Source organism: Oryctolagus cuniculus, chromosome Y (genome assembly GCF_051225735.1).
Source record: "Oryctolagus cuniculus isolate XC-2025 breed Fujian yellow rabbit chromosome Y, ASM5122573v1, whole genome shotgun sequence".
Lineage (NCBI taxonomy): Eukaryota > Metazoa > Chordata > Mammalia > Lagomorpha > Leporidae > Oryctolagus > Oryctolagus cuniculus.
Window position 1 is genome coordinate 1,142,356 of NC_142889.1, and position 27,002 is coordinate 1,169,357.

The 27,002-nt window shown below is 54.3% G+C and overlaps 2 protein-coding genes and 1 long non-coding RNA gene across 3 annotated transcripts; 2 read left to right on the forward strand and 1 right to left on the reverse strand.

The window, feature by feature from the left end:
• Positions 1–7,319: 7,319 nt before the first annotated feature.
• Positions 7,320–8,266, reverse strand: LOC149119094 (male-specific submandibular salivary gland protein-like). The gene is made up of 3 exons (XM_089325257.1): positions 8,087–8,266; positions 7,790–7,929; positions 7,320–7,434 (listed from the first exon to the last, which is right to left on the reverse strand). The coding sequence occupies exons 1-3, from the start codon at positions 8,168–8,170 to the stop codon at positions 7,320–7,322; spliced, it is 339 nt and encodes a 112-aa protein (XP_089181383.1). The 5' UTR covers positions 8,171–8,266.
• Positions 8,267–10,159: 1,893 nt separating this feature from the next.
• LOC149119095 (gem-associated protein 8-like) lies at positions 10,160–11,906 on the forward strand. The gene is made up of 2 exons (XM_089325168.1): positions 10,160–10,227; positions 11,209–11,906. The coding sequence occupies exons 1-2, from the start codon at positions 10,216–10,218 to the stop codon at positions 11,752–11,754; spliced, it is 558 nt and encodes a 185-aa protein (XP_089181294.1). The 5' UTR covers positions 10,160–10,215; the 3' UTR covers positions 11,755–11,906.
• A 5,809-nt stretch (positions 11,907–17,715) lies between these two features.
• LOC149119096 (uncharacterized) lies at positions 17,716–23,851 on the forward strand. Its single transcript, XR_016228748.1, has 2 exons — positions 17,716–18,273; positions 22,412–23,851. It is a non-coding gene; the product is annotated as an uncharacterized LOC149119096 (long non-coding RNA).
• The last annotated feature ends 3,151 nt before the right edge of the window (positions 23,852–27,002 follow it).

A 27,002-nucleotide genomic window follows, 5' to 3' on the forward strand; every position in this document is an offset into this window, starting at 1 on the left:
ATTGGGTGGGCTACCTGTCACTCAGGCCAGTACAGCCCACACGTAGAGCGTCGCCACCGCCCCTGAGGCTTCGGGGAGGTGTAGTCTCCCCGCCCCGCTCTGTGCAAGCCGAGCGTGGCTGGACAATGTGAAACCAGAGAATATGGCCCACAGATGATAAAAGAAAAATGATAACTTAGGTCAGGAAAATTAGATCATAGAGCTTTTTTTTTTTTTTCCAAGAAAAGGAGAGATCTGGGTTGAAACGGGGTTCCTTTCAAGACCATGTCCGCCCCGAGTCGCAGAAACAGGACGCACACACCAACCCGGCCTGTGATTGGCCCCCGGGTCTGAGACAGGGGGAAGCCATTGGTTGCCTGACGTGTCACCCAGGCGAGTCCAGCCCAGACGCAAAGCGACGCTCTCGCTGAGCCGTTTGGGAGTTGTAGTCTCCCCGCTCCTCCCTGTCCAAGCCTACTGTGGCTGGACGGTGTGAAACCAGGACATATGGCCCACAGATGATAAAAGCAAAATGATAATTTCGGTCAGGAAAATTAGATCAAGGAGCTTTTTTTAAAAGAAAAGAGAGGAAGAGTTGTGTGAAATGCGGTTCAGCACCACTTCCGCCCCGAGCCGCTGAAACAGGAAGCACACGCCCGCCCAGCCTCTGATTGGTCCCCGAGTCTGAGACCGGAGAAGCCATAGGCTGTGCTACCTGTCACTCGTACGAGCCCAGCCCAGTCGTAGAGCGCCGCATCCGCCGCCGCTAGGGCTCCTGGCAGCTGTAGTTCAGGGCTTCGTTCAGACAAGGCAAGTGTGCCTGCACAATTTGAAATCAGGAAAGATGGCCCAAAAATGATAAAAGAAAAATGATAACTTAGGTCCGAAAATTAGATCATAGAGCTTTTATTTTCAAGAAAAGAGAGAAGTGAGCTGGGTTGAACGTGGTTTGTTTCAAGACCACGTCCGTCTGGAGCCGCAGAAACAGGAAGCCCGCAACCACCCAGCATCTGATTGGCCCCCCCGGGTCTGAGACGCGTGAAGCCATTGGCTTGCGGACCTGTCACTCAGGCGAGTCCAGCCCAGACGCAAAGCGACGCTCTCGCTGATGCGTTTGTGAGTTGTGGTCTCCACGCTCCGCCCAGTTCAAGCCTAGCGTGGCTGGGCAATATGAAACCAGGAAATATGGCCCACAGATGATAACAGGAAAATGATAGCTCAGGTCAGGAAAATTAGGCCTCACAGCTTTTTTTTTTTTTTTTTGAAAGAAAAGAAAGCTTTCTCAGCTCTTACATATAGAATTTCCGCCCCGAGCAGACGCCTCCGAAACAGGAAGCACACACCCACCCCGCGTCTGAGCGGTCCGGAGTCTGAGACCGGGAAAGCCATTGGGTCGGCTACCTGTCACTCAGGCCAGTACAGCCCACACGTAGAGCGTCGCCGCCGCCGCCGCTGAGGCTTCTGGGAGTTGTAGTCTCCCCGCCCCGCTCTGTGCAAGCCGGAGGGAATCCATAGACTCGGATGGAGCCTTAGGAACCCAGATAGAGCCTTAGGAACTCGGATGGAGTCTTAGGGACCCGGATGGAGTTCAGATACTCGGATGGAGCCTTAGGTACCCGGAAGGAGCCAAGAGACCCGGATGCAGCCAGAGACTCGGATGGAGCCCAGAGAACCCGATGGAATCCAGAGACCTGGAGGTGGCCCTGGGGACCCGGATGTGGCAATGGGGACTCGGATGTGGCTCGGAGACCCTGGTGGAGCCCAGAGACCTCGATGGAGCCTTAGGGACCTGGAGTGATCCTAGAGACTCGGAGGGAGCCTTATACACAAGATGGAGCCTTAAGAACCCGGATGGAGCCCAGAGACTTGGATGGAGTCCAGAGATTCGAATGGAGCCCAGAGACCCGGATGGAGGCCAGAGACCCGGATGGAGCCCAGAGACCCGAATGGAGCCTTAGGGACCCGGATGGAGCCCAGAGACTCGGATGGAGCCCTGAGACTAGGATGGAGCCCAGAGAAGAGGATGGAGCCTTAGAGACCCGGATGTAGCTGAGAGACCTGGAGAGAGCCCAGAGACTCGAATGGAGCTGAGAGCCCGATGTGGCCCAGAGACCCGGATGGAGCTCAGAGACCCGGATGGAGCCCAGTGACCCCGATGTGGCCCAGAGACCCGGATGGAGCCTAGTGACCCGGATGGCGCTCAGAGAGCCCGATGTGGCCCAGAGACCCGGATAGAGCCCAGAGACTCGGATGGGGCCCAGAGACCTGGATGGAGCCCAGAGACTTGGATGGAGCCCAGAGACCCAGATGGAGCGCAATGACCCGGATGTGGCCCTGGAGACCCGGGTGGAGCACAGAGACCGGAATGGATCCTTAGCGACCCGGATTGAGCCCAGAGACCCGGATGGAGCCTTAAGGACGCGCATGGAGCCTTAGGGACCTGGATGGAGCCTTAGGGACCTGGATGGAGCCCAGAAACCCGGATGGAGTCTTAGGGTCCCGGATGGATCCCACAGACCCTAATGGAGCCCAGAGACTCGGATGGAGCCTTAGGGACCCGAATGGAGCCTTAGGGACCCGGATGGAGCCTTAGGAACCCGGATGGATCTTAGGGACCTTGCTGGTGCCCAGAGACTCGGTTGGAGCCCAGACTCGGATGGAGCCTTATGGACACGGATGTAGCTCAGAGACCTGGAGAGAGCCCAGAGACTCGGAGAGAGCCCAGACACCCAGATGTTGCCCAGAGACCCGGATGGAGCCCAGTGACCCGGATGGAGCCCAGAGAACCCGATGTAGCCAGGAGACCTGTTGGTGGCCCTGGGGACCCAGATGTGGCCCTTGGGACCCGGGTGGAGCCCTGGGACCCAGATGTAGCCTTGGAGGGAGCCCTGGAGACCCGGATGTGGCCCTGGAGACCTGGATGTGGCCCTGGACCCGGATGGAGCCCTGGAGACCCCAATGTGGGCCTGGAGACCCAGATGTGACCCTAGAGATCCTGATGTAGCCCTAGAGACCCGAATGTAGCCCTGGACACCTGAATGTGGCCCTGAGGATCCGGATGTGGTGTGGAGACACGAATGTTGCCCTGGAGACAGGGGTGGAGCCCTAGAGACCCGGATAGAGCCCTTGAAACCCGAATGTGGCCCTGGAGGGAGCCCTGGAGACCCGGATGTGGTTCTGGAGACCCGGATGTGGCCCTGGAGACCCCTATGTGGCCCTGGAGACCCGGGTGGAGCCCTGGGACCCAGATGTGGCCCTGGAGGGAGCCCTGGAGATAATGGATGTGGCCCTGGAGACTCGGATATGGCCCTAGAGACCCGGATGTAGCCTTAGGGACCCGGATGGAGCCCAGAGACTCGGATGGAGCATCAGGGACCCAGATGGACCCCAGAGACCCGGATGGAACCTTAGGGACCCAGATGGAACCTTAGGGACCCGGATGGAGCCCAGAGACCCCGATGGAGCCCAGGGACCAGGATGGAGCCCAGAGACCAGAATGGAGCCTTAGGGACTGGATGGAGCCTTAGGGACCCGGATGGAGCCCAGAGACCCGGATGGTGCCTTAGGGACCCGGATAGAGCCTTATGGACCCGGTTGGAGCCTTAGGGACCTGGATGGAGCCTTAGGGATTGGGATTGAGCCCAGAGACCCAGATGGTGCCTTAGGGACCCGGATAGAGCCTTATGGACCCGGTTGGAGCCTTAGGGACCCGGATGGAGCCTTAGGGATCGGGATGGAGCCCAGAGACCTGGATGAAGCCCAGAGACCCGGATGGAGCCCAGAGACTCGAATGGAGCCCATAGACTCAGATGGAGCCTTAGGGACCCGGATGGAGCCCAGAGACTTGGATGGAGCCCAGAGACCCGGATGGTGCCTTAGGGACCCGGATAGAGCCTTAGGGACCCGGTTGGAGCCCAGAGACCCGAATGGAGCCTTAGGGACTGGATGGAACCTTAGGGACCCGGATGTGGCCCAGGGACCCGGATGTGGCCCAGAGACCCGGATGGAGCCCAGAGACCCAGATGTAGCCCAGAGAACTGGATGTGGTCCTGAAGACCCAGATGTGGCCCTGGGGACCCGGAAGTGGCCCTGGAGAACTGGAAAGTGGCTATGGGGACTCGGATGTGGCCCTTGGGCCCCAGGTGGAGCTCTGGGACCCAGATATGGCCCTGGAGGGAGCCCTGGAGATCCGGATGTGGCCCTGGACGCTGGTGTGGTCCTGGGGACCAAGATGTGGCCTGGAGGCCCGGATGGAGCCCTGGGGAACCGGATGTGACCCTGGAGACCCGGATGTGGCCCTGGACACCCGTATGTGGCCCTGGAGACCTGATTGTGGCCCTGGGATACCCAGATGTGGCCCTGGAGACCCGGATGTGGCCCTGCGGACCCGGATGGAGCCTTAGGGATCGGGATGGAGCCCAGAGACCCGGATGGAGCCCAGAGACCCGGATGGAGCCGAGATACCTATGGAGTCCAGAGACTCGGATGGTGTCCAGAGAGTGAGATAGAGCCTTATGGCTCGGATGGAGCCCAGAGACCCGGATGGAGGCTTAGGGACTGGATGGAGCCTATGGACCCGGATGGAATCTTAGGGACTCGGATGGAGCCCAGAGACCCGGATGGAGCCGAGATACCTATGGAGTCCAGAGACTCGGATGGTGTCCAGAGAGTGAGATAGAGCCTTATGGCTCGGATGGAGCCCAGAGACCCGGATGGAGCCCAGAGACCCGGATGGAGGCTTAGGGACTGGATGGAGCCTATGGACCCGGATGGAATCTTAGGGACTCGGATGGAGCCCAGAGACCCGGATGGAGCCGAGATACCTATGGAGTCCAGAGACTCGGATGGTGTCCAGAGAGTGAGATAGAGCCTTATGGCTCGGATGGAGCCCAGAGACCCGGATGGAGCCCAGAGACCCGGATGGAGGCTTAGGGACTGGATGGAGCCTTAGGGACCCAGATGGAATCTTAGGGACTCGAATGGAGCCCAGAGACTTGGATGGAGCCCAGAGACCTGGATGGAGCCCAGAGACCAGGATGGAGCCAGGAGTCCCGGATGGATCCTTAGGGACCTGGATGGAGCCCAGAGACCCGCATGGAGCCTTAGAGATGCGGATGGAGCCTTAGGGACCCAGATGGAGCCCAGAGACTCGGGCGGAGCCCAGAGACCAGGATGGAGCCCAGAGACCAGGATGGAGCCTTAGGGACCCGGATGTAGCTCAGAGACCTGGAGAGAGCCCAGAGACCCGGGTGGAGCCCTGGGACCCAGATATGGCCCTGGAGGGAGCCCTGGAGATCCGGATGTGGCCCTGGACCCTGGTGTGGCCCTGGAGACCCTGGTGTGGCGCTGGGGACCCGGATGTGGCCCTGGAGACCCGGATGGAGCCCTGGGGAACCGGATGTGGCTCTGGAGACCCGGATGTGGCCCTGGGGACCTGGATGTGGCCCTGGAGATCGGGGTGGAGCCCAGAGACTGGGATGGAGCCCAGAGACTCGGATGGAGCCCAGAGACTGGATGCAGCCTTAGGGACACGGTTGGAGCCCCGAAACCCGGATGGAGCCCAGAGACCCGGATGTGGTCCAGAGACCTGGATGGAGCCCAGAGACTTGGATGGAGCCTTAAGGATTCAGAAGGAACCTTAAAGACCTGGATGTAGCCTTAGTGACCCTGACGGAGCACAGAGACCTGGATGGAGCCTTAGGGACCCGGATGTTTCCTTAGGGACCCAGATGGAGCCCAGAGATACAGATGGAGACCAGAGACCCCGATGGAGCCCAGAGACCTGTATGGAGCCCAGAGACTCGGATGGAGCCAGGAGTCCCGGATGGAGCCCAGAGACCCGGATGGAGCCAGGAGTCCCGGATGGAGCCCAGAGACCCGGATGGAGCCCTAGGGACCCAGATGGAGCCCAGAGACCTGGATGGAGCACTTAGAGCCGGATGTGGCCCTGGGGACCAGGATGTGCCCCTGGGGACCTGGATGTGTCACTGCGGACATGAGTGGAGCCCTGGGGAGCCGGATATTGCACTGGAGACCCAGATGTGGCCATGGGGACCCGGATGTGGCCCTGGGATCCTGGTGGAGTGTGACTGGCTGCCAGTGGAGTCGGGGAGAACCCCCCCAGTGTCACTCAGGGCTGATTGACAGCCACCAGATGACAGAGCCCACCCCCTTGTCAGTGAACGGTGACTGACAGTGCAGGGAGACCCGGAAGTAGCCTCTGGGTTCCTCCACCAGCTCGCTCTGTCTTTTGACGGAACAATAAAAATCGTTTAAAATAAACGACTGGGACTGTGCCTGGGATGAGTTTATTCTATGAACAGGAAGCAGAGAAAGCCGGGGACAGCCGATTCTAGAATGTTCCGGAGCTTTCTAGAAATTCTGGAACAATCCAGACCATCTTGGATCAATCCAGAACGTTCTAGAATGTTCCGGAGCATACTAGCGCATTCGCAGGTGGGAGGAGATGGTGAGGCGATCAGGGGCGGTTCTGGAATGGTCTAGAACGTTCTGGCACCTTCTCCAAGGGAGGCGTCCTCAGGGTGGACAGGTGTCTGTTGGAGAGAGAGGAAAGCCGAGTCAGCGCTGAGTCAGCGCCGAGTCAGCCCGGAAGCCGCCGAAGCCTCACCTGTGTCGCCCACACGCCGGATGTACTTCCGCGGGATCCCATTCTGCTCCGTGAGCCTCGCGTAGTCCTCCAGCCGGTCGTCGTTCATGACTGCCAATTTGACTGTGGCACGAGTGGGCACCGACTGAGTACGCTCGCTTTAGTGTGCGCCTACTGCATACACTCGCTTTAGTGACTGTATACACTCACCCCATCTAGCGAGCGCCAACTGTATATGCTAGCGTTAGTGGGCACTGACTGTATATGCCCACCATGTCTAGTGGGCACTGACTGTATACACTCGCTTTATCCAGTGGGCACCGACTGTATATGCCTGGCCATGCAGCCCCCCTTTCCCCGTATACAGTCGGGCTCAGACTCTCGGGTCGAGGGGCGTATCCCTAGCGGGCACCGGCAGTGTACATGTGTGTGTGAGGGGGGCTCACCCACAAGGAAGCTGAGGCGGCTGGTCTTGCCTTTGGACCCCATGTTATTGATGAAGATGATTTGCCTAACAGGATTCAATTCGTGGAACTGGAAGGAGGTCTGGCCCTCGACTGTAGGGAGAGAGGTGGGTGTTCTGGATGTGCCGGGGCATGCTGGGACATTCTAGCGCATTCTGGAACATTCTAGAACATTGAGGAACTGGAGCATTCTGGGACATTTGCAGCATCCTGGAACATTTCTGGGAACATTCTCGAACATTCTGGAACACACCGGACATTCCCTGGGGTCATCTGGAATTGTCTGGAACTTTCCGAAATGCTCTGTACTCACAGTCAGTGGTGTAGATGCCGTCTGCGTTCTTCTGGGCCACAACCCTGTGCGGGGTGCATACCTTGTTCTTCCTGAAGGAGAGACCGGGAACATGGCCGCTCGCTGTGGGCTCAACTGCTTCTGTCTGCTCTCCCTCTGGGCTCGCCTGGTTCACCATGGCCTGCTCTTTGACTCTGGGATCGGCTGGTCCTGTCTGCTCACTCTCAGCTCCATTACTCCCCTTTAGCCCACATGCTTTCTGACTCTGGGCTCAACTACTCCTGTCTGCTCTCTCTTGGGCTCGGCTGGTCGCCCTGACCTGCTCTCTCTCTCTCTGGGATAGCTTGGGCTTGGCGGCGCCTGTCTTCCCTGCTCTCTGGGCTCGATTGCTCCCCCCTGGCTCTCTGTCTCTGGTCTCGGCTTGTCTCCCCTGGCCCCGCCCCTCACTTGACGTAGAAGAAGACGTTCAGGGCGTTGCATTCCTCGTTGCACTCCACCTCGCGGAGCAGCATCCGGAGTGGCCCATCCTCCATGATCATTTCCAGGTTGTCGGAGGCCATGGCGGAGGTGCGCCAGGGCCCGGAGATCTGGGGAGGTGAAGAAATGACGTGAATTAATGATACGGCTGAAGAAACAACGCGAAGTAGTGATGCGAATTAGTGATGCGAAGTAATGATGTGAAGAAATGATATGAATTCATGACGAGAATTAATACTGGGAACTAATGATGCAAATTTATGATACCTGGGCGGGGTCGACGTCCGCACAGGCCACGCCCACCGTGAGGGCGAGGAGGAGAGCCTTCGTCACCGTCATCTTCATCACCATCGTCTTCGTCGTCGTCTGAGCTGGCGGGGACCGGGCGTCTATTTATTGCCAGGGCTGGGGGAGGAGTTGGCGGGGCCGAAGGTTCTGCAAACATCCTGGTGGACATCAGGGACGTTCTGGAACGGTCAGTGCTCCCAGGGAATTCTGGGAGAGTCTGTCGTGCGTTCTTTGGCCTTGGAATTTTCCAGAACCCCTGGTGGGTGTTTCCAGGATTCCAGAATGTTCTAGAATGCCCAGGGAATGTCCTTGGAATCGCGAGGAATTCTGTGGAATGTTCCAGAATGTTCTAGAACACGTCCAGAGAGCCCGGCGCACGTCCTCGGGGCCTTAGAGTATTCTAGAGCGCCTGGTCTTGGAGTGTTCCGGAATACTGGTGGATGACGTAGAATTTTCTAGAATGTTCGTAGGATGCCCTGGACCGCTTGGAGAGTGTCTTTGGGGTCTTGGAATGTTGTAGAATGTTCCAGTATGTTCCAGAGAACCCAGCGAGTGTCCTGGGAGGTCTGAGACCCTCTGCCGACGTGCTGGAAGTTTCCACAGCCCCGGTGGGCGCGGGATGTCACGTCAATGTCCGCAGGGCCAGGCTGGCACCAGGACGCCCGTCACACCCAGCCGGGAAACTTCTACTCAGACCCGGATCCCAGAATCCCCCAGACTCACTTGGTGATGTTCTGGTACATTCTAGAACACCTCGGAAAAATTCTAGGGATCCCAGAACATTCTAGAACGTCCTAGAATGTTCCAGAACCTGGATTTTTTTTTTTAGCTTTTTTCGTGCCCAGGCACCCAGACATGACCTTGAGAACTCCAGGGAGGTCACTCTAGTTTCTGTCTCTCGATGGGAAAAACCGACTTGACCGGTTCTGCGTTGTGTAATCCTTTAATCCGGTTTTCTGCTCCACTCACTCCATGGCTCAGGCTGGCTCTTCTCTCAGGTGGCCCGGGAGAGGAGGGTCATCAACGGGGCGTGTAGAGCACGCTGGACAAGGCAGATTCATAACTACAAAGTTTGCTCATCTTCTAATACCAAGACCCCCAATATCTCAGTTATTTTTTTTTTAATTTTTTTTTTTTGACAGGCAGTCAGATCCATCGGAAATGCCTTGAAAACATGGTCGTGTATAGACACGTTTGCTTCCTGAAAGGGTTTGCAGCTTCGTCGTCAGTACTGTCTCCTCAGTGACTTTAGAGCAGGAGAGAACAGGACACAGCGGACACTCTGAACAGCAACTTCAGTGAGTGAGTGATGAAGTGCCCAGACGAGGGAGGCGCAGTGGGTGACACGTCGATTCAGAAACGAGAGCAACTAGCCTGGGATTACCATGAGTGTGTTGGCAGAAGAATTAAAACTTGAAATAAGATTCCCGAAACGTACGCGCGGTCTTCACCACCTTGAACGAGTCTTGGTTTTTGCTGATAGGCTCTTTTTTTTTTTTTTTTTTGACAGGCAGGAGTGGACAGTGAGAGACAGAGAGACAGAGAGAAAGGTCTTCCTTGGCCGTTGGTTCACCCTCCAATGGCTGCCGCGGCCGGCGCACCGCGCTGATCCGATGGCAGGAGCCAGGTGCTTCTCCTGGTCTCCCATGGGGTGCAGGGCCCAGGCACTTGGGCCATCCTCCACTGCACTCCCTGGTCACAGCAGAGAGCTGGCCTGGAAGAGGGGCAACTGGGACAGAATCCAGTGCCCCGACCGGGACTAGAAGCCGGTGTGCCGGCGCCGCAGGTGGAGGATTAGCCTGGTGAGACGCGGCGCCGGCTTGTATGATCATTTTCATAAACTGTGCTTTGAACAGGGACACAAGTGATTGAGCACAAGCCATGCAGTGTCCTCTGAACCACTCAGTGATAGCTGAGGGTCTCCGTCCTTTATAGACTTCAAGTTGTGAGCCAGGGGTTAGTGTCTACATGAAGAGGCAGGGGGAGATCACCTGTTGTGGGCCACTTTGTAAACCACCTTGAATGTCACAGCCTTGCCATCTGACCAGGTGTGTGCACTGTCTGTTCTTCCCTAGTTTCTGCACCCAGCTGGACTTTCACATTCAGATATGGCGGAGAAGGTGAGTTGTGGTTTTTTTTTTTTTTTTTAATTTTAACTCATAAGAAAAAAAAAGATACGTGGCACTCATAAGAAAAAAAAAAGATAAACCATAGCCTTTAAAGTCCTTATTCCCTCCTTCTGTGATGGAGAAGACTGAAGAAACACATCAGAAAACTAAAAGTGTGGTATTCATTTCTTGTCTCAAGCATTGAGGAATGGGCCAGGCCAACAGATCACCCGTAGTTTAGGAGACAGAAGAGGAGGAACCAAGTCTGTCTCCCTGGCTCCAGGCAGGCCATTTCTAACCTAGAACTAGCCAAAGATGATAACCATCAGGTCCTTGTTTGTCCTTGTATCTTACCTTAAAAGATCATTGTTAGGCTCTGCCCGCACGTTATAGTGTTCCGTAGCCTTCAGCTAACTAACTGTCTTGAGTGTCCCTCATGCACCTAATACGTAAAGAGCAAGTGTGCTTTACATTTGATGTTCATTGTGGATGCTGACCTGCCTTTATATCTTTTCTGGCCCAGTAAGAAACACATGAAGAGTAGGTATTCAGTACACACCTGTTGGCTAGTTCATTAAAAAGTTTCAAGATTTGGGCCGGCGCTGTGGCTCACTAGGCTAATCCTCCGCCTTGCGGCGCTGGCACACCGGGTTCTAGTCCCGGTCGGGGCGCCAGATTCTGTCCCGGTTGCCCCTCTTCCAGGCCAGCTCTCTGCTGTGGCCCGGGAGTGCAGTGGAGGATGGCCCAAGTGTTGGGTCCTGCACCCCATGGGAGACCAGGAGAGGCATCTGGCTCCTGCCATCGGATCAGCATGGCGCGCCGGCCACGGCGGCCATTGGAGGGTGAACCAACGGCAAAGGAAGACCTTTCTCTCTGTCTCTCTCTCTCACTGTCCACTCTGCCTGTCAAAAATAAATAAAAAAAAAAAGTTTCAAGATTTCTCTTGAAGTAGAAATGTTTGGTATCTGCCCTGCCCTTCCTTTTTTTTTGTAGGTGTCAGCATCGAAAGCCACCAGTTCGTGGTATTCTCATCCTGCATATTCAAGGTACTGGCAACATTACCATCAAGCCATGGCTTGGATGCGAAGCCACCAGAACGCCTACAGGAAGGCGGTAGAGTCCTATTTCAGCTCCCTGTGTCACTCTGCTCCTGGGCTTCAGCCCCAAAGTGCCTGTGACCGTGAGGCAGGGTACCCTCAGCTCTCCGCTGACCGTCCAATGGTCTCAGAGGACTTCCGCCGCACTTACTCACCTCGTGAAAGGTACGGGCGGCTTCCACATGACAGCGGTAGGATGCAGGTGTCCATGAGAAAAGACCAGACTGTGTCCGAGGAGGAGGAGGAGGAGGAGGAGGAGCTGGGGTCTGAGTCGGATGCGGAGGTGGAATGCGACCTGAGCAACATGGAGATCACCGAGGAGCTGCGCCGGTACTTCGCGATGACTGAGAAGCACCGAGAAGAGCGACGTGAGTGCGCGCCTCTGTCTCCTCATCCCTCCCTTCTGCCCCGACATTTGCACTCTTTCTTCCCCGATATGTAAAGCTGTTTTATAGCTCCTCGTTTGGGGCACAGGTAATATTCCAAATCTGGCCCTAAGGCTGGGAACGGTGATGTAACATTTCCGTTGTATTAGCTTCCAGACTTGTTTGAGTTCAAGGGACCTTCAAAAAAATTTATGGAAAAAGGATTGTGAAAAAACTACACATGGACTTCAATCTTTTTTTGCACCAAAATTCCATTTTCTATGAATTTTTTTTTTGACAGGCAGAATGGACAGTGAGAGAGAGAGAGAGAAAGGTCTTCCTTTTGCCATTGGTTTACCTTCCAAGATGGCCGCCGTGGTGGGAGCCGTGCCAATCCGATGCCGGGAGCCAGGTGTTTCTCCTGGTCTCCCATGGGGTGCAGGGGCCAAGCACTTGGGCCATCCTCCACTGCTCTCCCTGGCCACAGCAGAGAGCTGGCCTGGAAGAGGGGTAGCCGGGGCAGAATCCGGCGCCCCGACTGGGACTAGAACCCGGTGTGCCGGCGCCGCAAGGCAGAGGATTAGCCTAGTGAGCCGCGGCGCCGGCCTCTATGAATTTTTAAAAGCATGTTTGGCTTCATCTACTTGAAAGGCAGAGCAACAGCAGAGTGGGGGGGAATCTGCTCTCTGCTGGTTACTGGTCCACCCCCCAAATGCACACAATATACAGGGCTGGGCCAGGCCAAAGCCAGAGTGCCCAGGGGACACCCACATGCTGTTTCAGGATGCCAGTTCTAGTCCCGCCTCCACGTCCATTCCAGCTTCTGCTAACGCTCCTGGGAAGGCAGCAGGTGGTGGCCCAAGTCCTTGGGTCCCTGCCACCCATGTGGAAGACCCCAATGGAGTTCCACTCTCCTGGCTTCAGCCTAGCCCAGCCCTGGCTGTTGTGGACATAAGATTGATTGATTGATTTGAGAGGCAGAGTTATAGGGGCGGGGTTCCATCCGTCCACTGGTTCACTCCCCAGATGGTCACAACCACCAGAGCTGGACTGATCCAAAGCCAGGAGCCAGGAGCTTCTTCTGAGTCTCCCACGCGGGTGCAGGGCCCCAAGGACTTGGGCCATCTTCCACTGCTTTCCCAGGCCACAGCAGAGAGCTGGATCAGAAGTGGAGCAGCTGGGACTCGAACCCGCGCCCATACGGGAAGCCGGCGCCACAGGCAGAGGCTTAACGTGCTAACACCACAGCCCCAGGCCTGTGTCACAGCTTTTGAAAAAGAAAAATGTTGGGCTTATTCCTGCTGTCCTTATCTACAGGTAGGATGACATGTTTTTCCTGCCAGAGATTGGTACTTTTTTAGTGGAAACTATAAGTAAGGATGAAAGCAAACCACAGTCATCTTAAAGGCCATTGGAATTTTCTGCTTATTTAAAATAAACCGGGATAATTGTCAATTTTAAAAAAAGTGGTGTGGGCCGGCGCCGTGGCTCAATAGGCTAATCCTCCACCTTGCGGCGCCGGCACACTGGGTTCTAGTCCCGGTCAGGGCGCCGGATTCTGTCCCGGTTGCCCCTCTTCCAGGCCAGCTCTCTGCTATGGCCAGGGAGTGCAGTGGAGGATGGCCCAGGTGCTTGGGCCCTGCACCCCATGGGAGACCAGGAAAAAGCACCTGGCTCCTGGCTCCTGCCATCGGATCAGCGCGGTGCGCCGGCTGCAGCGGCGGCCATTGGAGGGTGAACCAACGGCAAAAGGAAGACCTTTCTCTCTCTGTCTCTCTCTCTCACTGTCCACTCTGCCTGTCCAAAAAAAAAAAAAAAAAGTGGTGTGAATGAAATGAAAATAAAATCATGAAATGTGTCCTGCAGCCAAAGAACAAAAGGCAGGAGGTAAGTTACGGATATGGTTAACAACCAGCCCTCTTCTTCTGTTTTGCCTTTACCAGGTAGGATTCTAAAGATGTAGGTAATAGGCCGGCGCCACAGCTCACTAGGCTAATCCTCCGCCTGGCGGCGCCGGCACACCAGGTTCTAGTCCCGGTCGGGGCGCCGGATTCTGTCCCGGCTACCCCTCATCCAGGCCAGCTCTCTGCTGTGGCCCGGGAGTGCAGTGGAGGATGGCCCAAGTGCCTGGGCCCTGCACCCCATGGGAGACCAGGAGAGGCACCTGGCTCCTGCCATCGCATCAGCGCAGTGTGCTGGCCGCACGGCGGCCATTGGAGGGTGAACCAACGGCAAAGGAAGACCTTTCTCTCTATCTCTCTCTCACTATCCACTCTGCCTGTCAAAAAATAAAATAAAAAAAAATAAAATAAAGTAAAAATAAGAAAAGAGAGAAGTCAGCTGGGTTCAAGACCATGTCCGCCCCGAGTCGCAGAAACAGGACGCACACACCAACCCGGCCTGTGATTGGCCCCCGGGTCTGAGACAGGGGGAAGCCATTGGCTGCCTGACGTGTCACCCAGGCGAGTCCAGCCCAGACGGAGGGCGAGGTCGGCGGCGAGGCTTCCGGGAGTTGTAGTCTCCCCGCTCCGCCCTGTCCAAGCCTACTGTGGCTGGACGGTGTGAAACCAGGACATACGGCCCACAGATGATAAAAGAAAAATGATAATTTAGGTCAGGAAAATTAGATCAAGGAGCTTTTTTTAAAAGAAAAGAGAGAAGAGAGCTGTGTGGAATCGCGGTTCAGCACCACTTCCGCCCCGAGCCGCTGAAACAGGAAGCACACGCCCGCCCAGCGTCTGATTGGTCCCCGCGTCTGAGACGGGGGGAGCCATTGGCTGTGAACTCGTCATTCTGCGCCCAGAACCCCACCCCCTGAGGCTCCACTGCCTGCTCTCGACTGGACGGGGAACCTGTCAGTCTGCCGCCAGGACCCCACCCCCTTAGCTCCCCTGCCTGCCCCTGATGGGACGGGGAACCTCTCGGTCTGCAGCCAGAAACCCACTCCCTTAGGATCCACTGAATGCCCCTGACTGGATGAGGAACCTGTTAGCTAGCATCTAGAACCCCCACTCGCCAGCTCCCCACATGCCCCTGACGGTACTTGGAACTGTCAGGCTGCGGCAGGAAACCAGGGTCCTTAGTTGCCCTGCCTGTCCATACTGGGCCGTCCATACTGTCAGTCTGCAGCCAGAACCCCCACCCTCTTAGGCTCCACTGAGTGCCCCTGACAGGACCGGACACCTGTCAGTCAGCACATAGAACCCCACCTTGTTAGTTCCCCAGCATGCCCCTGAGAGGACTGTGAACTCGTCAGTCTGTGGCCAGAACCCCACATCCTCAGCTCCCCTGCCTGCCCCTGATGGGACCAGGAAACCTCAGTTGTTCAGAACTCCACCCCCTTAGCTCCCCTGCCTATCCATTCACGACCAGGAACCGGTCAGTCTGCCACCATAACCCCACCCCCTTAAGCTCCACTGAGTACCCCTGACTGGACAGGGAACCTGTCAGTCTGCAGCCAGAACCCCACACCCGTCGCTCCCTCGCGGGTCCACTGACTGAACCAGAAATCTGTCAGTTTGCTATCAAAACCCAGCCCCTTAGCTCTCCTGACGCCCCTAACGGCACCCGGAACCTGCCAGTCTCCTGCCAGAACCCCACCTCCTGGGCTCCCCTGCCCGCCCCTGACTGGCACAGGAACCTGTCAGTCTGCCGCCAGAACTGCACCTGCTTAGCTCCCCTGCCTGCCCCCGAGGAGAATGGGAACCTGTTGGTCTGCGGCCAGAAACCCACCTCTTGGTTCCCTGCCTGCCCCTGACTGGACAGGGAAACTGTCCGTCTGCGGCCCAAACCCCACACCATGAGCTCCCTCGCCTGCCCATGACAGGACCAGGAACCTGTCAGACTGTGACCAGAACCACACCTCCTTAGACCCCTGCCTGTCCCTGATGGGAAGGGAACCTCTCAGTCTGCAGCAGCCAGAAACCACTCCCTTAGGATCCACTGAGTGCCCCTGACTGGATCAGGAACTGTCGCAGAGTGACAGGTTCTGGGTCAGTCAGGGGCAGGCAGGAGAGCTAAGGACTTGGGGTTCCTGCCGCAGACTGACAGGTTCCCGGTCCTGTCAGGGGCAGGCAGGGGAGCCAAAGACGGCGTTTCTGGCCCTAGACTGGCAAGCTACCAGTCCCATCAGCGGCAGGCAGGGGAGACAAGGAGGTGGGGTTCTGGCCCCAGACGGACAGGTTCCCAGTTCCATCAAGGGCCGGCAGGGGATCCAAGAGGTGGGGTTGTAGTCCGAGACTGTCCGGTTCTCAGGCCAGAAAGAGGCAGGCAGGGGAGACAAGGAGGTGGGGTTCTGGCCGCAGAATGACAGGCTCTGGTTCCAGTCAGGGGCAGGCAGGGTAGTGTAAGAGGATGGTGTTCCTGCCACAGACATACCAGTTCCCTGTCTAGTCAGGGACAAGCCGGGGAGCTAAGCATGTGGGGTTCTGGCCGCACATGGACAGGTTCCCGGTCCATATGGCCAGGCAGGGAAGCTAAGGCGTTCTGGCTAAGGTTCTGGCAGCAGCATGACAGGTTCCTGGTCCCATCGCGGGCAGTCAGGGGAGCCAAGGAGGTTGGTTCTGGCCACAGACTGACAGGTTCAGGTCTATCAGGGGCAGGCAGGGGAGCTGAGGACATGGGGATCTGGCCACAGGCTGACAGGTTCCCGTTGCTGTCAGGGGAGCCCAATGAGGTGGGGTTCTGGCTACAGAGTGACAGGTTCCTGGCCCCCTCAGGGAAAGTCAGGGGAGCCACGCAGGTTAGGCTCTGGTCGAGACTGACAGGTTCCGAGTCCCGTCACAGGTAGGCAGGGGAGCCTAAGGAGGTGGGGTTCTGGCCACAGGTGACAGTTGCGGGTCCATCGAGGGTAGGTAGGGGTGCTGATGGGGTGGGGTTCTGGCTGCAGACTCACAAGTTCCTGGCCCAGTCAGGGGCGGGCAGCGTAGCCTACGGAGGTGGGGTTCTGGCCACAGAATGACGACAGGTCTCTGGTCCCATCAGGAGTAGGCAGGGAGCTAAGGACATGGGGTTCCTTCCGCAGACTGACTGACAGATTCCAGGTCCAGTCAGGGGCAGGCAGGGGAGCTACGGGGTGGAGTTCTGGCCACAGACTGACAGGTTCCTGGTCCAGTCAGGGACAGTCAGAGGAGCCAAGGAGGTGGGGTTCTGGCCACAGACTGACAGGTTCCTGGTCTAGTCAGGGGCAGTAAGGGCAGCTAAGGACATGGGGTTCTGGCCGCAACTGACAGGTTCCCAGTCCCGTCAAGGGCAGGCAGGGGAGCCAAAGTGGGTGGGGTTCTGGCCACAGACTCACGGGTTCCATTTCCAACAGGGGTAGGCAGTGGAGCTAAGGATGTGGGGTTTGGCTGCACACTGACAGGTTCCTGGTCCAGTCAGGGGCAATAAGGGTGAAGAGTTAAAATTGTATATGTGTGGGTGTCAAGAGTTAAGCTTAAGCTTACAGGTTTAAAAACCTTCCTGGTGCAGCTGTGAAAATAAGACAGAGTAAAGTAGCACCTTGACAGTAGGGACTCCATTTTGGAGCACTTGAGACTGCATTCTGGGAAAGCAACCCCCCCACCGTGAGACTCTGGTCTGAAACTATGATCTCAAATAGTCGGACAATAGCAGTACACTACATCACCCTTGGCAATGCACAAAAACCCCCTAGCATGATTGCTCAAGCTTAAAAGTAAAAAGGTTACACCTGGGTTACCTGGGCTAATAATAAAGATGTGATTTGTCTATGTCTTAAGATCATAATTGCTGATTGTAAGACTTTAGCAACCGCTTAACAACCGTGTATTCTCTTCCCCTTCCCGGTTTTGCGGTTTTTGCCTTTATAAACCCTAACCTTTGGTTATTCGGGGCTGCTCTGCTCATGATGATCAGACAGCCCCAGCATGCTGGATAATCAATAAAACTTCCCCGTGCTGTTTGCATAAGAGACGTGTCTCTTGGTGATGTTTTTCGGGCGGTCGACTCTCACATTTGGAGGCCCCAGCGAGATCTGGGCTGCCCGTGGACGCCTCCAACAGAAGTCTCTTGGGGTAAGTATAAAGGCGCCTAAGGTAGGGACTCAGTATATGCGCGCTTCAGGTTTCAGTTTTTCGGGTTACAGGCCTGTTTTGGTTTTGGTTTTTGGGTTGGCACGGTATGCACTGTGGCTGGCAGACGTGCCTGGAAGCCCCAGGCTACCACCTTGGGGGACGCCCCGAGAGGACCGGGAGACTGAGGACGCTCAGCGAAACTCCCATCAGAAATTCCCCTAGGCGGGAGTTTGGTGCCAACAGCGGTTACATTTTAGGTTTCAGTTTTTTTTGGGGGAATTGCTTTTCTGTCTGTAACATGGGTCAAACTGTGTCCACGCCGCTATCTCTTACTTTGGCTCACTGGCCTGATGTGTGGGCTAGGGGATCTAATCTCTCTCTTCTGATTAAGAAGGTAAAGCAGCAGTCTTTCTGTGCCTCTGAATGGCCTACTCTTGGAGTGGATTGCCCCCCCCCCCCCCGGAGGGCTTATTCCATTTACCACTCATTTGCTGAGTGAAAGAGGCCATTCTCCTGCCTGGCCGTCATGGGCACCTGGACCGGGATTTTGAGAAGACATCGGAGGTCAGTATTCCTTCCCTCAAGCGGGACCGGATCTGTGGAGGTGACCGTTGAGTGTCCGGCACCCCACAGCTCTCCGCGAATGCAGCTTAGCTACGGCCGAAACTCCAGAGGGATTGTAAGGAACGGGAGGGAAATTAGGAAGGGCAGTTGGCTGAGAGCCTGGAGACCCCCTGAGCTCGCTTTGGCTTCCCGGCGGCCGGACTGCGACCCGAGCACCAGGTCTCTCTCTCGGAGGGACGCCTGGTCACGCTGCCTACTGCTACGCGAGCAGGGCTTAGCTTCGGTCGAGGCTAATATTGGCCCTTCAGGTAAACTCAGACAACTAGGTTGTGGGTAACCTTGAGCAATAGGAGATTTCAAACCCCACCCAGCCCCCAGACTGGAGGAGGTCATTGCTTTCTGCCTTCCTCCTCCTGGGGGGGGGGCTCCTTCCCCCACTCTTTTGCTCTCCTCATCTCCATTCCTATACCACTGGGCAGGAGAAAGGGAGAGGGAAATTCCACAGGTCTCTCCACCTAGGAAAAAGCTGTTACCTGTTAGCTGTTAACCCTTTCCAACCTGGTAGAAAGTTTTCCGTCTTTGCAGCTTATGGTAGCTCTGGTGCGTCTTAAAGTTTTTTGTGAACTATTACTGTTGCTAAGCTTTGATTGCCTGAGGACTAAATCTGAAAAAGAGCTAAAGTTAACTATCTGTTGTAATTGACTGAGTGTCTGCAGTAGTCCTAATTAATCTGGCTTTGGTTAAATTATAGGAGGTTCCCAACACTCTTGGTAAAACAGCGCACCTACCCAACCCCACGGTTAGTCCTGCCAAGCCCTGGTGTGTGCAGTCTTCCCTGTAAATGGGGGACCACAGCCTTTCTCTGCACTCTATTCTAGTCTGTGTGGCCTGCCGCACCCAGGCAGGCATAGCCAAATATCTCTAGGCAGAGCCCCCACCCAAGGGCTGCTTTTTTCTCTCCTCTCCTGGAGGAATTTCCAATTCAATACCACTGCTGACCTTACCTAAGGGAGCCAGAACCTTAAGCCATTAACCCTTTCCAACCTGATGGGTTTTTCTCTTTGCAGCTAATAAAAACCTAAACAATGGGTTCATATGCTGATAATCAGCTCTTTTCTGTGCTGTTGTCCCTGACTCATCTGAGAGCGTTCACCTGTCTTAAAGGTTTTGCGTTTTTCTATTGCCATTATAAGTCTTGATTGAAAAAAACTACAGCGCAAAGTTTGTTTACATTGTTTATCTGTTTTTAACCTCTGAGTGATTACCCAACTGATCAAAAATGTACTAATTTTGGCTAAATGGTTTGACTCTCTGACAGCTTAAATTCTAAACCGAGTCTTCCAACTTTGGGCTTCCAGTCGGATCCCTGGAACTCTCAAAGGATGAGACTCTAAATTTGTTAAAGTAACAGCTGCTTGAGTCAATTCAGATTATATAAAATATATTAAAATATTATAAATGGTGTCAGACCTATGCTGTATTTATGTTTTTGCTTTCGAGCTAAAGTGGTCTTATAAAAATAAGAGTAAAATTCTATGTATACAAGCCTTTATGTTGTTAATTAAAGTAAGCCAATGCAGATTGGTTCAGAAAATTGAGGTAATGCAAATGCCCTTAGGTTTGCTCAGTGGCTTGCTTGCTCAGTTTTACATGTCTTTAATATGCTTTAAACTTATTTCTCTTAATGATAAAGATGTTTTCAAAGTTATAAACATGCACTAATGTTTGCTGTCCAGGAGGTGTTATCCTCCTGTTACTTAAAAACATAAAAATGTAATTTTAACTTTTATTTCAAATAATGGTGTGGTATTCATTAATAACTCAGTGTCTTAAGTCATCTAGGCATCAGTGCTAAGTAAAACTTAAAAAAATGTATTATATATACTTTTAACATCTCAAATTCGATAAAAAAAAAAACTGTTTGAGTTTGTTAACATGTATTCTCATAGGTTGTCCATACATGACAATTCAAAGCTATGTAAAAGTAACTACAGGTATAAAGTTTCAAAAGGTATAAACAAGTCATAAAAAGTTTTAAAATGTTTACGATTTTAAAATATTGTTTACAGAGTTGAGTGCTAATGCCAAAATTACACTGACCTAAAGTTGAAGTCTGATCTTCTGTTATAACAATGGGTTTAAAAAAAAAATGTGTACTAATATTAGTAAATATCTAAAAATGGTCTAAATCATAAATCTTAAAATCTGTTTTTGCAAAAACTGTAACGTCTATTTTAACAGTGTCTGCTTAATCGGTTACTCTGCCATTTCTAGAGTTAGGTCCTGTAAGCTCTTTTTAACTCTGTTAAATAATTTTAAATTATGTAAACTCTTATATACAAGGTTTTTTTTTTTTTTCTGGTTTATTCGACAACAAAAAAAACATAAAATTCATGTTAATCCATTGTGTACTCTACTGTCTCTGTTAAGTTATGGTTATGCGGCAGATACTAGAAAACTGGGTTCCAGAAAACCAAAAAAGCTCTAGTGTTCACAGGCTACACGGTAAATACTCGGAAGCCAAAGAATGGCAGAGACCTCTGCCACAATTTCTCCTCTAAGTCGGGCTACGCAGTAAACACTGGTTAAACTGCCAGTTAAATCTAAAAGCCCAAAAAGTCAGGCTAGAGACCCAACTTGCTGCCTCACTTCTCCTCTTTTCTCTTCCAGAAGGGAAGTTACTACTGTTCTGCAGGACTCTCCACTGTGACGTAGGGTTTGATCCCCAGACCTTATGTAAGGGATGACTGACCTTTTCTGTAATAATGCCTGGCCACAGTATAGGGCCCCAAACAACAACAACAACAACAAAAAAAAGGTTAAACTATAAAATAATGTGACAACTAGATCAATTTTTCGGTGTAAAAATTTACACTGATGACCTCAAAGTATGCAAGCAGGTCACCACAGTTGATCTTACCTAAAGGGTCTTAACTCGCAGGAAAATACTAAGTGTCAGAATTTGCCCATGACCATAATTTTTCTAGCTCACCCTGATATTAAAAAATCTCCAAAAATCAGGATTGGGTTGAGCACCCCCTTGACTGACATCATAGAGGCTGCCTCCTTGGTCTACTTTATTAGAGACCAGGAAAACGAGGAGCAAGCAAGCAGCAGAGGATAGGCAACAGACCAATCAATGGCTGCTTTACACGGTGATTGCCATCAAGGAGACCCAGCAAGGCCAGTGCACCCCAAACGGCACCTGTTGCTGATATAAGGAGCCAGGGCATTGGGCAAGCAGCTGTTGTAACAGCAAATGCCTTCTGTCAGCCCTGCCAAGAGCACGGCCACTGGATACGGAACTGCCCTGGGTGTCGAAGGACTCCTGGTTCAGAACTACAGACCCTGTGGCCCTGAGCTAAAAAGCCTTTGGCTCTGCCCAGCCTCTGCCCAGCTTCCAGCTCCAGCCACTGCTATTGAGGGGATGGCCTAGGGTCAGTGAAACACAAGTTGCCTATTTCTATCAGCCTCCTATTCAGCTCTCCTCCTAGTCCAGCCATGTAATGCAAGTCAACAGGGTGCCTCCCTTAAAGGAGATTTGCATCTCTTTCAATTCTCTTCCAGCACCCCATGGATAGGTCTGGGCCTCACACACCCAGCCAGGCCTTAAAAGTCTGTCCAATAACATTAAGCTTAGAAAGCCCTCCCTGCCAGTTCCTAAAAACAGGGCTTTCAATAACAGCTAACTCAGATAGCCCTACACCTATTTGGACAGGTCCTCACTGAGGACTTAAAGGGCCTATCTCTTAAGGGGTGTGCACAATAATCCATAATATATGTAAGTAATTCATTAGTCTGTCTTCTTTCCCAGCCTGAGACTCTAGTCTTGTACATTGGCTTAACTTCCTAGCAAAACTGGCTACTAAATATCTAATATATATATATATATATATATACACACACATATAGTCTCTGGGTCAATCAGACTAGACAGACACAAACCCAAATTTGTACTTTTTCTGGAAAAAGCCAAACAGCTCCAGGACCAGGCCAAGCAGGGCTGGGATTTCTGGCCTAACATCTGATCATAAAAATCCTGGCTATTTCCTCTCCTTGGCCCACTAACTTCTGCAATCTTGATGCTTCTCTTTGGGCCGTGTGTTTTTAATGCCCTTGTTCGTTTTGTCTCTAACAGACTAAAAGCTGTTGAACTCCAAATGGTCATCAGGCAAGACTTCCAGCCCATTCCACTGGACGACTTGAGCAGCCCTCTGGACCGAGCAACACAGTCTTTCCAAGGCCACTGTTGCACACCATAAGACAGGTAGCAAGAGGAAATACCCAAATCCCCCTCGACGCCCACATGCCAGCTTCGAAGAAGTTACAGAAAACGGAACTCCATCCATAATCCCAAAGAAGAATTTTGGGTATTACCTCTTGAGGGAAAAATATTAGGCAGAAAGTCAGTTATGAGCTTATGTGTGTGTGACATAAAGGCCTAATGTGTCCAGCATATGCATCTACATCTCAGTCATCTTGACAATGTTTCACGGGCAGCCTGGCCTTTGCATCCTGCCCTGCCCCCTTCTACCTGATAACCTTCCAGGTGGAGATGCCCGCCCCTTCTGCCTGACAAATCTTCCACAATCTCCCAGATGCAGCCCAGTATCTGCATTTCAGTATTACAGAACAGGCGGGGGGTTAAATCTCATTTTCATGGGGGTGGGTTATGCGCGGCCCTAAAGAAAAAATGTTGTTTTTATGCCGACTGAACCGGGGTGGTTAGAAACTCCATGGCCAAACTCAAAAAATGACTGGAAAAATGCAACGGGAAAGGAAAACTCAACAGGGATGGTTTGAGTCATGGTTCGGCCGGTCCCCATGGCTTACTACTCTACTGTCAGCCCTAACAGACCCTTAATTGTTCTACTCCTAATTGTAACCATAGGACCTTGTGTGTTAAATAGACTCATCACCTTCATGTGGGAACAAGTTAAAAATGTTAAACTCATGGTTGTAAGACAACAATATGTCACATTAAAAGAGACAAAAACGAATAATCTCTAAGATTAGAGATCCTCACAACAAGGAGTGGGGAATGAAGAGTTAAAATTGTATATGTGTGGGTGTCAAGAGTTAAGCTTAAGCTTACAGGTTTAAAAACCTTCCTGGTGCAGCTGTGAAAATAAGACAGAGTAAAGTAGCACCTTGACAGTAGGGACTCCATTTTGGAGCACTTGAGACTGCATTCTGGGAAAGCAACCCCCCCACCGTGAGACTCTGGTCTGAAACTATGATCTCAAATAGTCGGACAATAGCAGTACACTACATCACCCTTGGCAATGCACAAAAACCCCCTAGCATGATTGCTCAAGCTTAAAAGTAAAAAGGTTACACCTGGGTTACCTGGGCTAATAATAAAGATGTGATTTGTCTATGTCTTAAGATCATAATTGCTGATTGTAAGACTTTAGCAACCGCTTAACAACCGTGTATTCTCTTCCCCTTCCCGGTTTTGCGGTTTTTGCCTTTATAAACCCTAACCTTTGGTTATTCGGGGCTGCTCTGCTCATGATGATCAGACAGCCCCAGCATGCTGGATAATCAATAAAACTTCCCCGTGCTGTTTGCATAAGAGACGTGTCTCTTGGTGATGTTTTTCGGGCGGTCGACTCTCACAGGGGAGCTAAGGACATGAAGTCTGCATGCAGACTGACAGGCTCCTGGTCCCCTCAGGGGCAGCCAAAGGAGCTAAGGATGTGGGGTTCTGGCGGCAGACTTTCAGGTTCCATGTCCATGTGGAGTAGGACAGGGAGGCAGGGTGGTGGGGTTCTTTCCGCAGACTCCAGGTTCCAGGTCTATCAAAGGCGGGCGGGCAGCTAAGGACGTGGGGTTCTGGCCACAGACTGACAGGTTCCCAGTCCTGTCAAGAGCACTCAGTGGAGCCAAGCTGGGTGGGGCTTTGGCTGCAGACTGACAGGTTCCTGGTCCAGTCAGGGGCAGGCAGGGGAGCCTAAGGAGGTGGGGTTCTGGCCACAGACTGACAGGTTCCCAGTTCTGTTCCGGGCAGGCAGGGGAGCTAAGGACGTGGGATTCCTGCCGCAGACTGACAGGTTCCAGGTCGAGTCAGGGGCAGACAGGTGAGCCTCTGGTCGCAGACTGACATGACCCGGTGCTGTTAGGGGCAGGCAGGGGAGCCTAAGGAGTTTGGGTTCTGGACCTGTCAGACTGGCAGGTCCCGGTGCAGGATGTCCAGGAAGGGGAGCAGATGGAGTGGGGTTCTGCTCAGAGACTGAGAGGTTCCTGGTCCCATCAGGGAAAGGCAGGGGAGCTAAGGAGGCGGGGTTCTGGACGCAGACTGACAGGGTTTCAGTTCTGTCAGTGGCAGTCAGGGAAGCCATGGAGGTGGGGTTCTGGTCGCAGACTGACAGGGTCCCAGTCCAGAACGGCCAGGCAGGGGAGCTAAGGGGTGGGGTTTTGGCGGCAGACTGACAGATTCCCGGTCCCATCAGGGGCAGGAAGGGGAGCCAAGGAGGTGGGGTCTGGCCAGAGGCTGAGAGGTTCTGGGTCCATTAGGGGGAAGTCAGTGGAACCAAGCATGTGGGGTTCTGGCCGCAGAGTGACGGATTCCACCTCCATCAGGGGCAGGCAGAGGAGCTAAAGCGGTTGGTTTCCGGTCACACACTGACAGGTTCCCATGCTGTCAGGGGCAGTCAGCGGAGCCAATGACGTGGGGTTCTGTCAGCAGGCCGACAGGTTCCCGGTCCCGTCAGGGCCACTCAGTGGAGACTAAGGGGGTGGGCTCTGGCTGCTGACCGACAGGTTCCTGGTCCCCTCAGGGGCAGGCAGGTGAGCCAAGGACGTGAGATTCCTGCCGCAGATGGAAAGGTTCCCAGGTTTGGCCACAGACGGAAAGGATCCTGGACCACAACGTCCAGGCATGAGAGCTAAGGGGGAGTGTCTGGTCGCAGGCTGACAGGTTCCCTGTGCACTATGGCAAGGGGTAAGGTGAAAAGGTCGTTAAGGTGAAGAGGTCCTGTCAAGATAGCCACTGAGGGAAAAAGGTCATGCCAAATGGCCGCCGAGGAGGAAAGGTCATGCCAAGATGGCCGCTGACCACAGAAATTGCCTGGCACCAGGCCGTGATTGGATGGCTTCTGAAACCACATGGCAACAGAGGAAACCACATGACAACAGAGCCTGACTGACAGCCGGCCGGCCGTGATTGGATGCTTTCAGAAACCACATGACAACAGAGCCTGACTGATGGCAGGCCGTGACTGGATGGTTTCAGAACCTGCCTGGCACCAAGAGCCTGCCTGGCCACAGGCTGTGATTGGATGGCTTTGGAAACCGCCTGGCCACAGGCTGTGATTGGTGAGGGCCTAGACCGCCCCTTGACTGGATGGGCTGTCTTGGCCATAGAAGCAGCTGTAGCAACTGAAATAAACGAGTCTGCTGGCTGCCCGCCTCAGGACTGCTCTCACCCGCCTCCCGGCGTCCATGCGGTGACTCCGCACCTCTTGCCCCCACCACGCTCCTCCTCTCAGACCGCATCCTCTCAGGAAGAAGTAAACGTCCACAGTTTCTTGGCTCACCCGAGTGCCCCTGACTCGCCGAACGGGAACCTGTCAGTCTGTGGCCAGAACCCCACCTCCTTATCTGCTCTGCCTGCCCCTGCTGGACGAGGAATCTCGCTTTCTGCAGCCTGGACCCCACCTCGTCTCCTCTGCCTGCCCCGATGGGACCCGGAACCTCCAAGTCTGCAGCCAGAACCCCACCTCCTCAGCTCCCCTCCCTACCCCAGTGGACCTGGAACCTGTCAGTCTGCCGCTCAAACCACAGCTCACTGGCTCCCCTGACTGCCACTGACGGGACCGGGAAGCTCTCAGTGGACGACCAGAAACCCACCACCTCAGCTCCTCTGCCTGCCCCTGATGGACCCGCAACCTGTCAGTCTCCCGCCAGAACCCCACCTCCTTGGTTCCCCTTCCTGCCCGACTGGACCAGGAACCTGTCAGTCTGCGCCCAAACCCCAAGGCCTTAGCTCCCCTGCCGGCCCACAACTGGACCGGGAAACTGTCACTCTGCCGCCAGAACCCCACCCCCTTGGCGGTCCTGCCTGCCCCAGACTGGACGGGACCCTGTCAGTCTCCCGCCAGAACCCCACCTCCTTGGCTCCCCTGCCAGCTCCTGACTCGGACCAAAAGCTGGCCGTCGTCAACCAGAACCCCGCATCCCTAGCTCCCCTGCCTGCCCCTGCCTGGACCGGGAACCTGTCAGTCTCCCGCCTAAACCCCACCCCCTTAGCTCCCCTGCCTGCCCCTGATTGGACCGGCATCCTGTCAGTCTCCCGCCTAAACACCACCCCTTCGGCGCTCCTTCTGCCCCTGACTGGACGGGGAACCTGTCAGTCTCCCACCACCACCCCACCCCTTTAGCGTTCCCCTGCCTGCCCTTGACTGGACGGGGAACCTGTCAGTCTCCCGCCTAAACCCCACCCCCTTGGCGCTCCTTCTGCCCCTGACTGGACGGGGAACCTGTCAGTCTCCCGCCTAAACCCCATCCCCTTGGCGGTGCTGCCTGCCCCTGCGTGGACCGGGAACCTGTCAGTCTCCCGCCAGAAACCCACCCCCTTAGCTCCCCTGCCTGCCCCTGATTGGACGGGGAACCTGTCAGTCTCCGCCTAAACCCCACCCCCTCGGCGCTCCTTCTGCCCCTGACTGGACGGGGAACCTGTCAGTCTCCCGCCTAAACCCCACCCTCTTGGCGCTATTTCTGCCCCT

Excerpts from the sequence above, each read along its gene's own strand:
- LOC149119094 (XM_089325257.1), bottom strand. The coding sequence starts at position 8,170 with ATGGTGATGAAGATGACGGTGACGAAGGCTCTCCTCCTCGCCCTCACG. Across the intron at positions 7,930-8,086 it reads CGGACGTCGACCCCGCCCAG|ATCTCCGGGCCCTGGCGCAC; the intron begins GTATCATAAATT and ends TCACCTCCCCAG. Across the intron at positions 7,435-7,789 it reads AACGTCTTCTTCTACGTCAA|GAAGAACAAGGTATGCACCC; the intron begins GTGAGGGGCGGG and ends TCTCTCCTTCAG.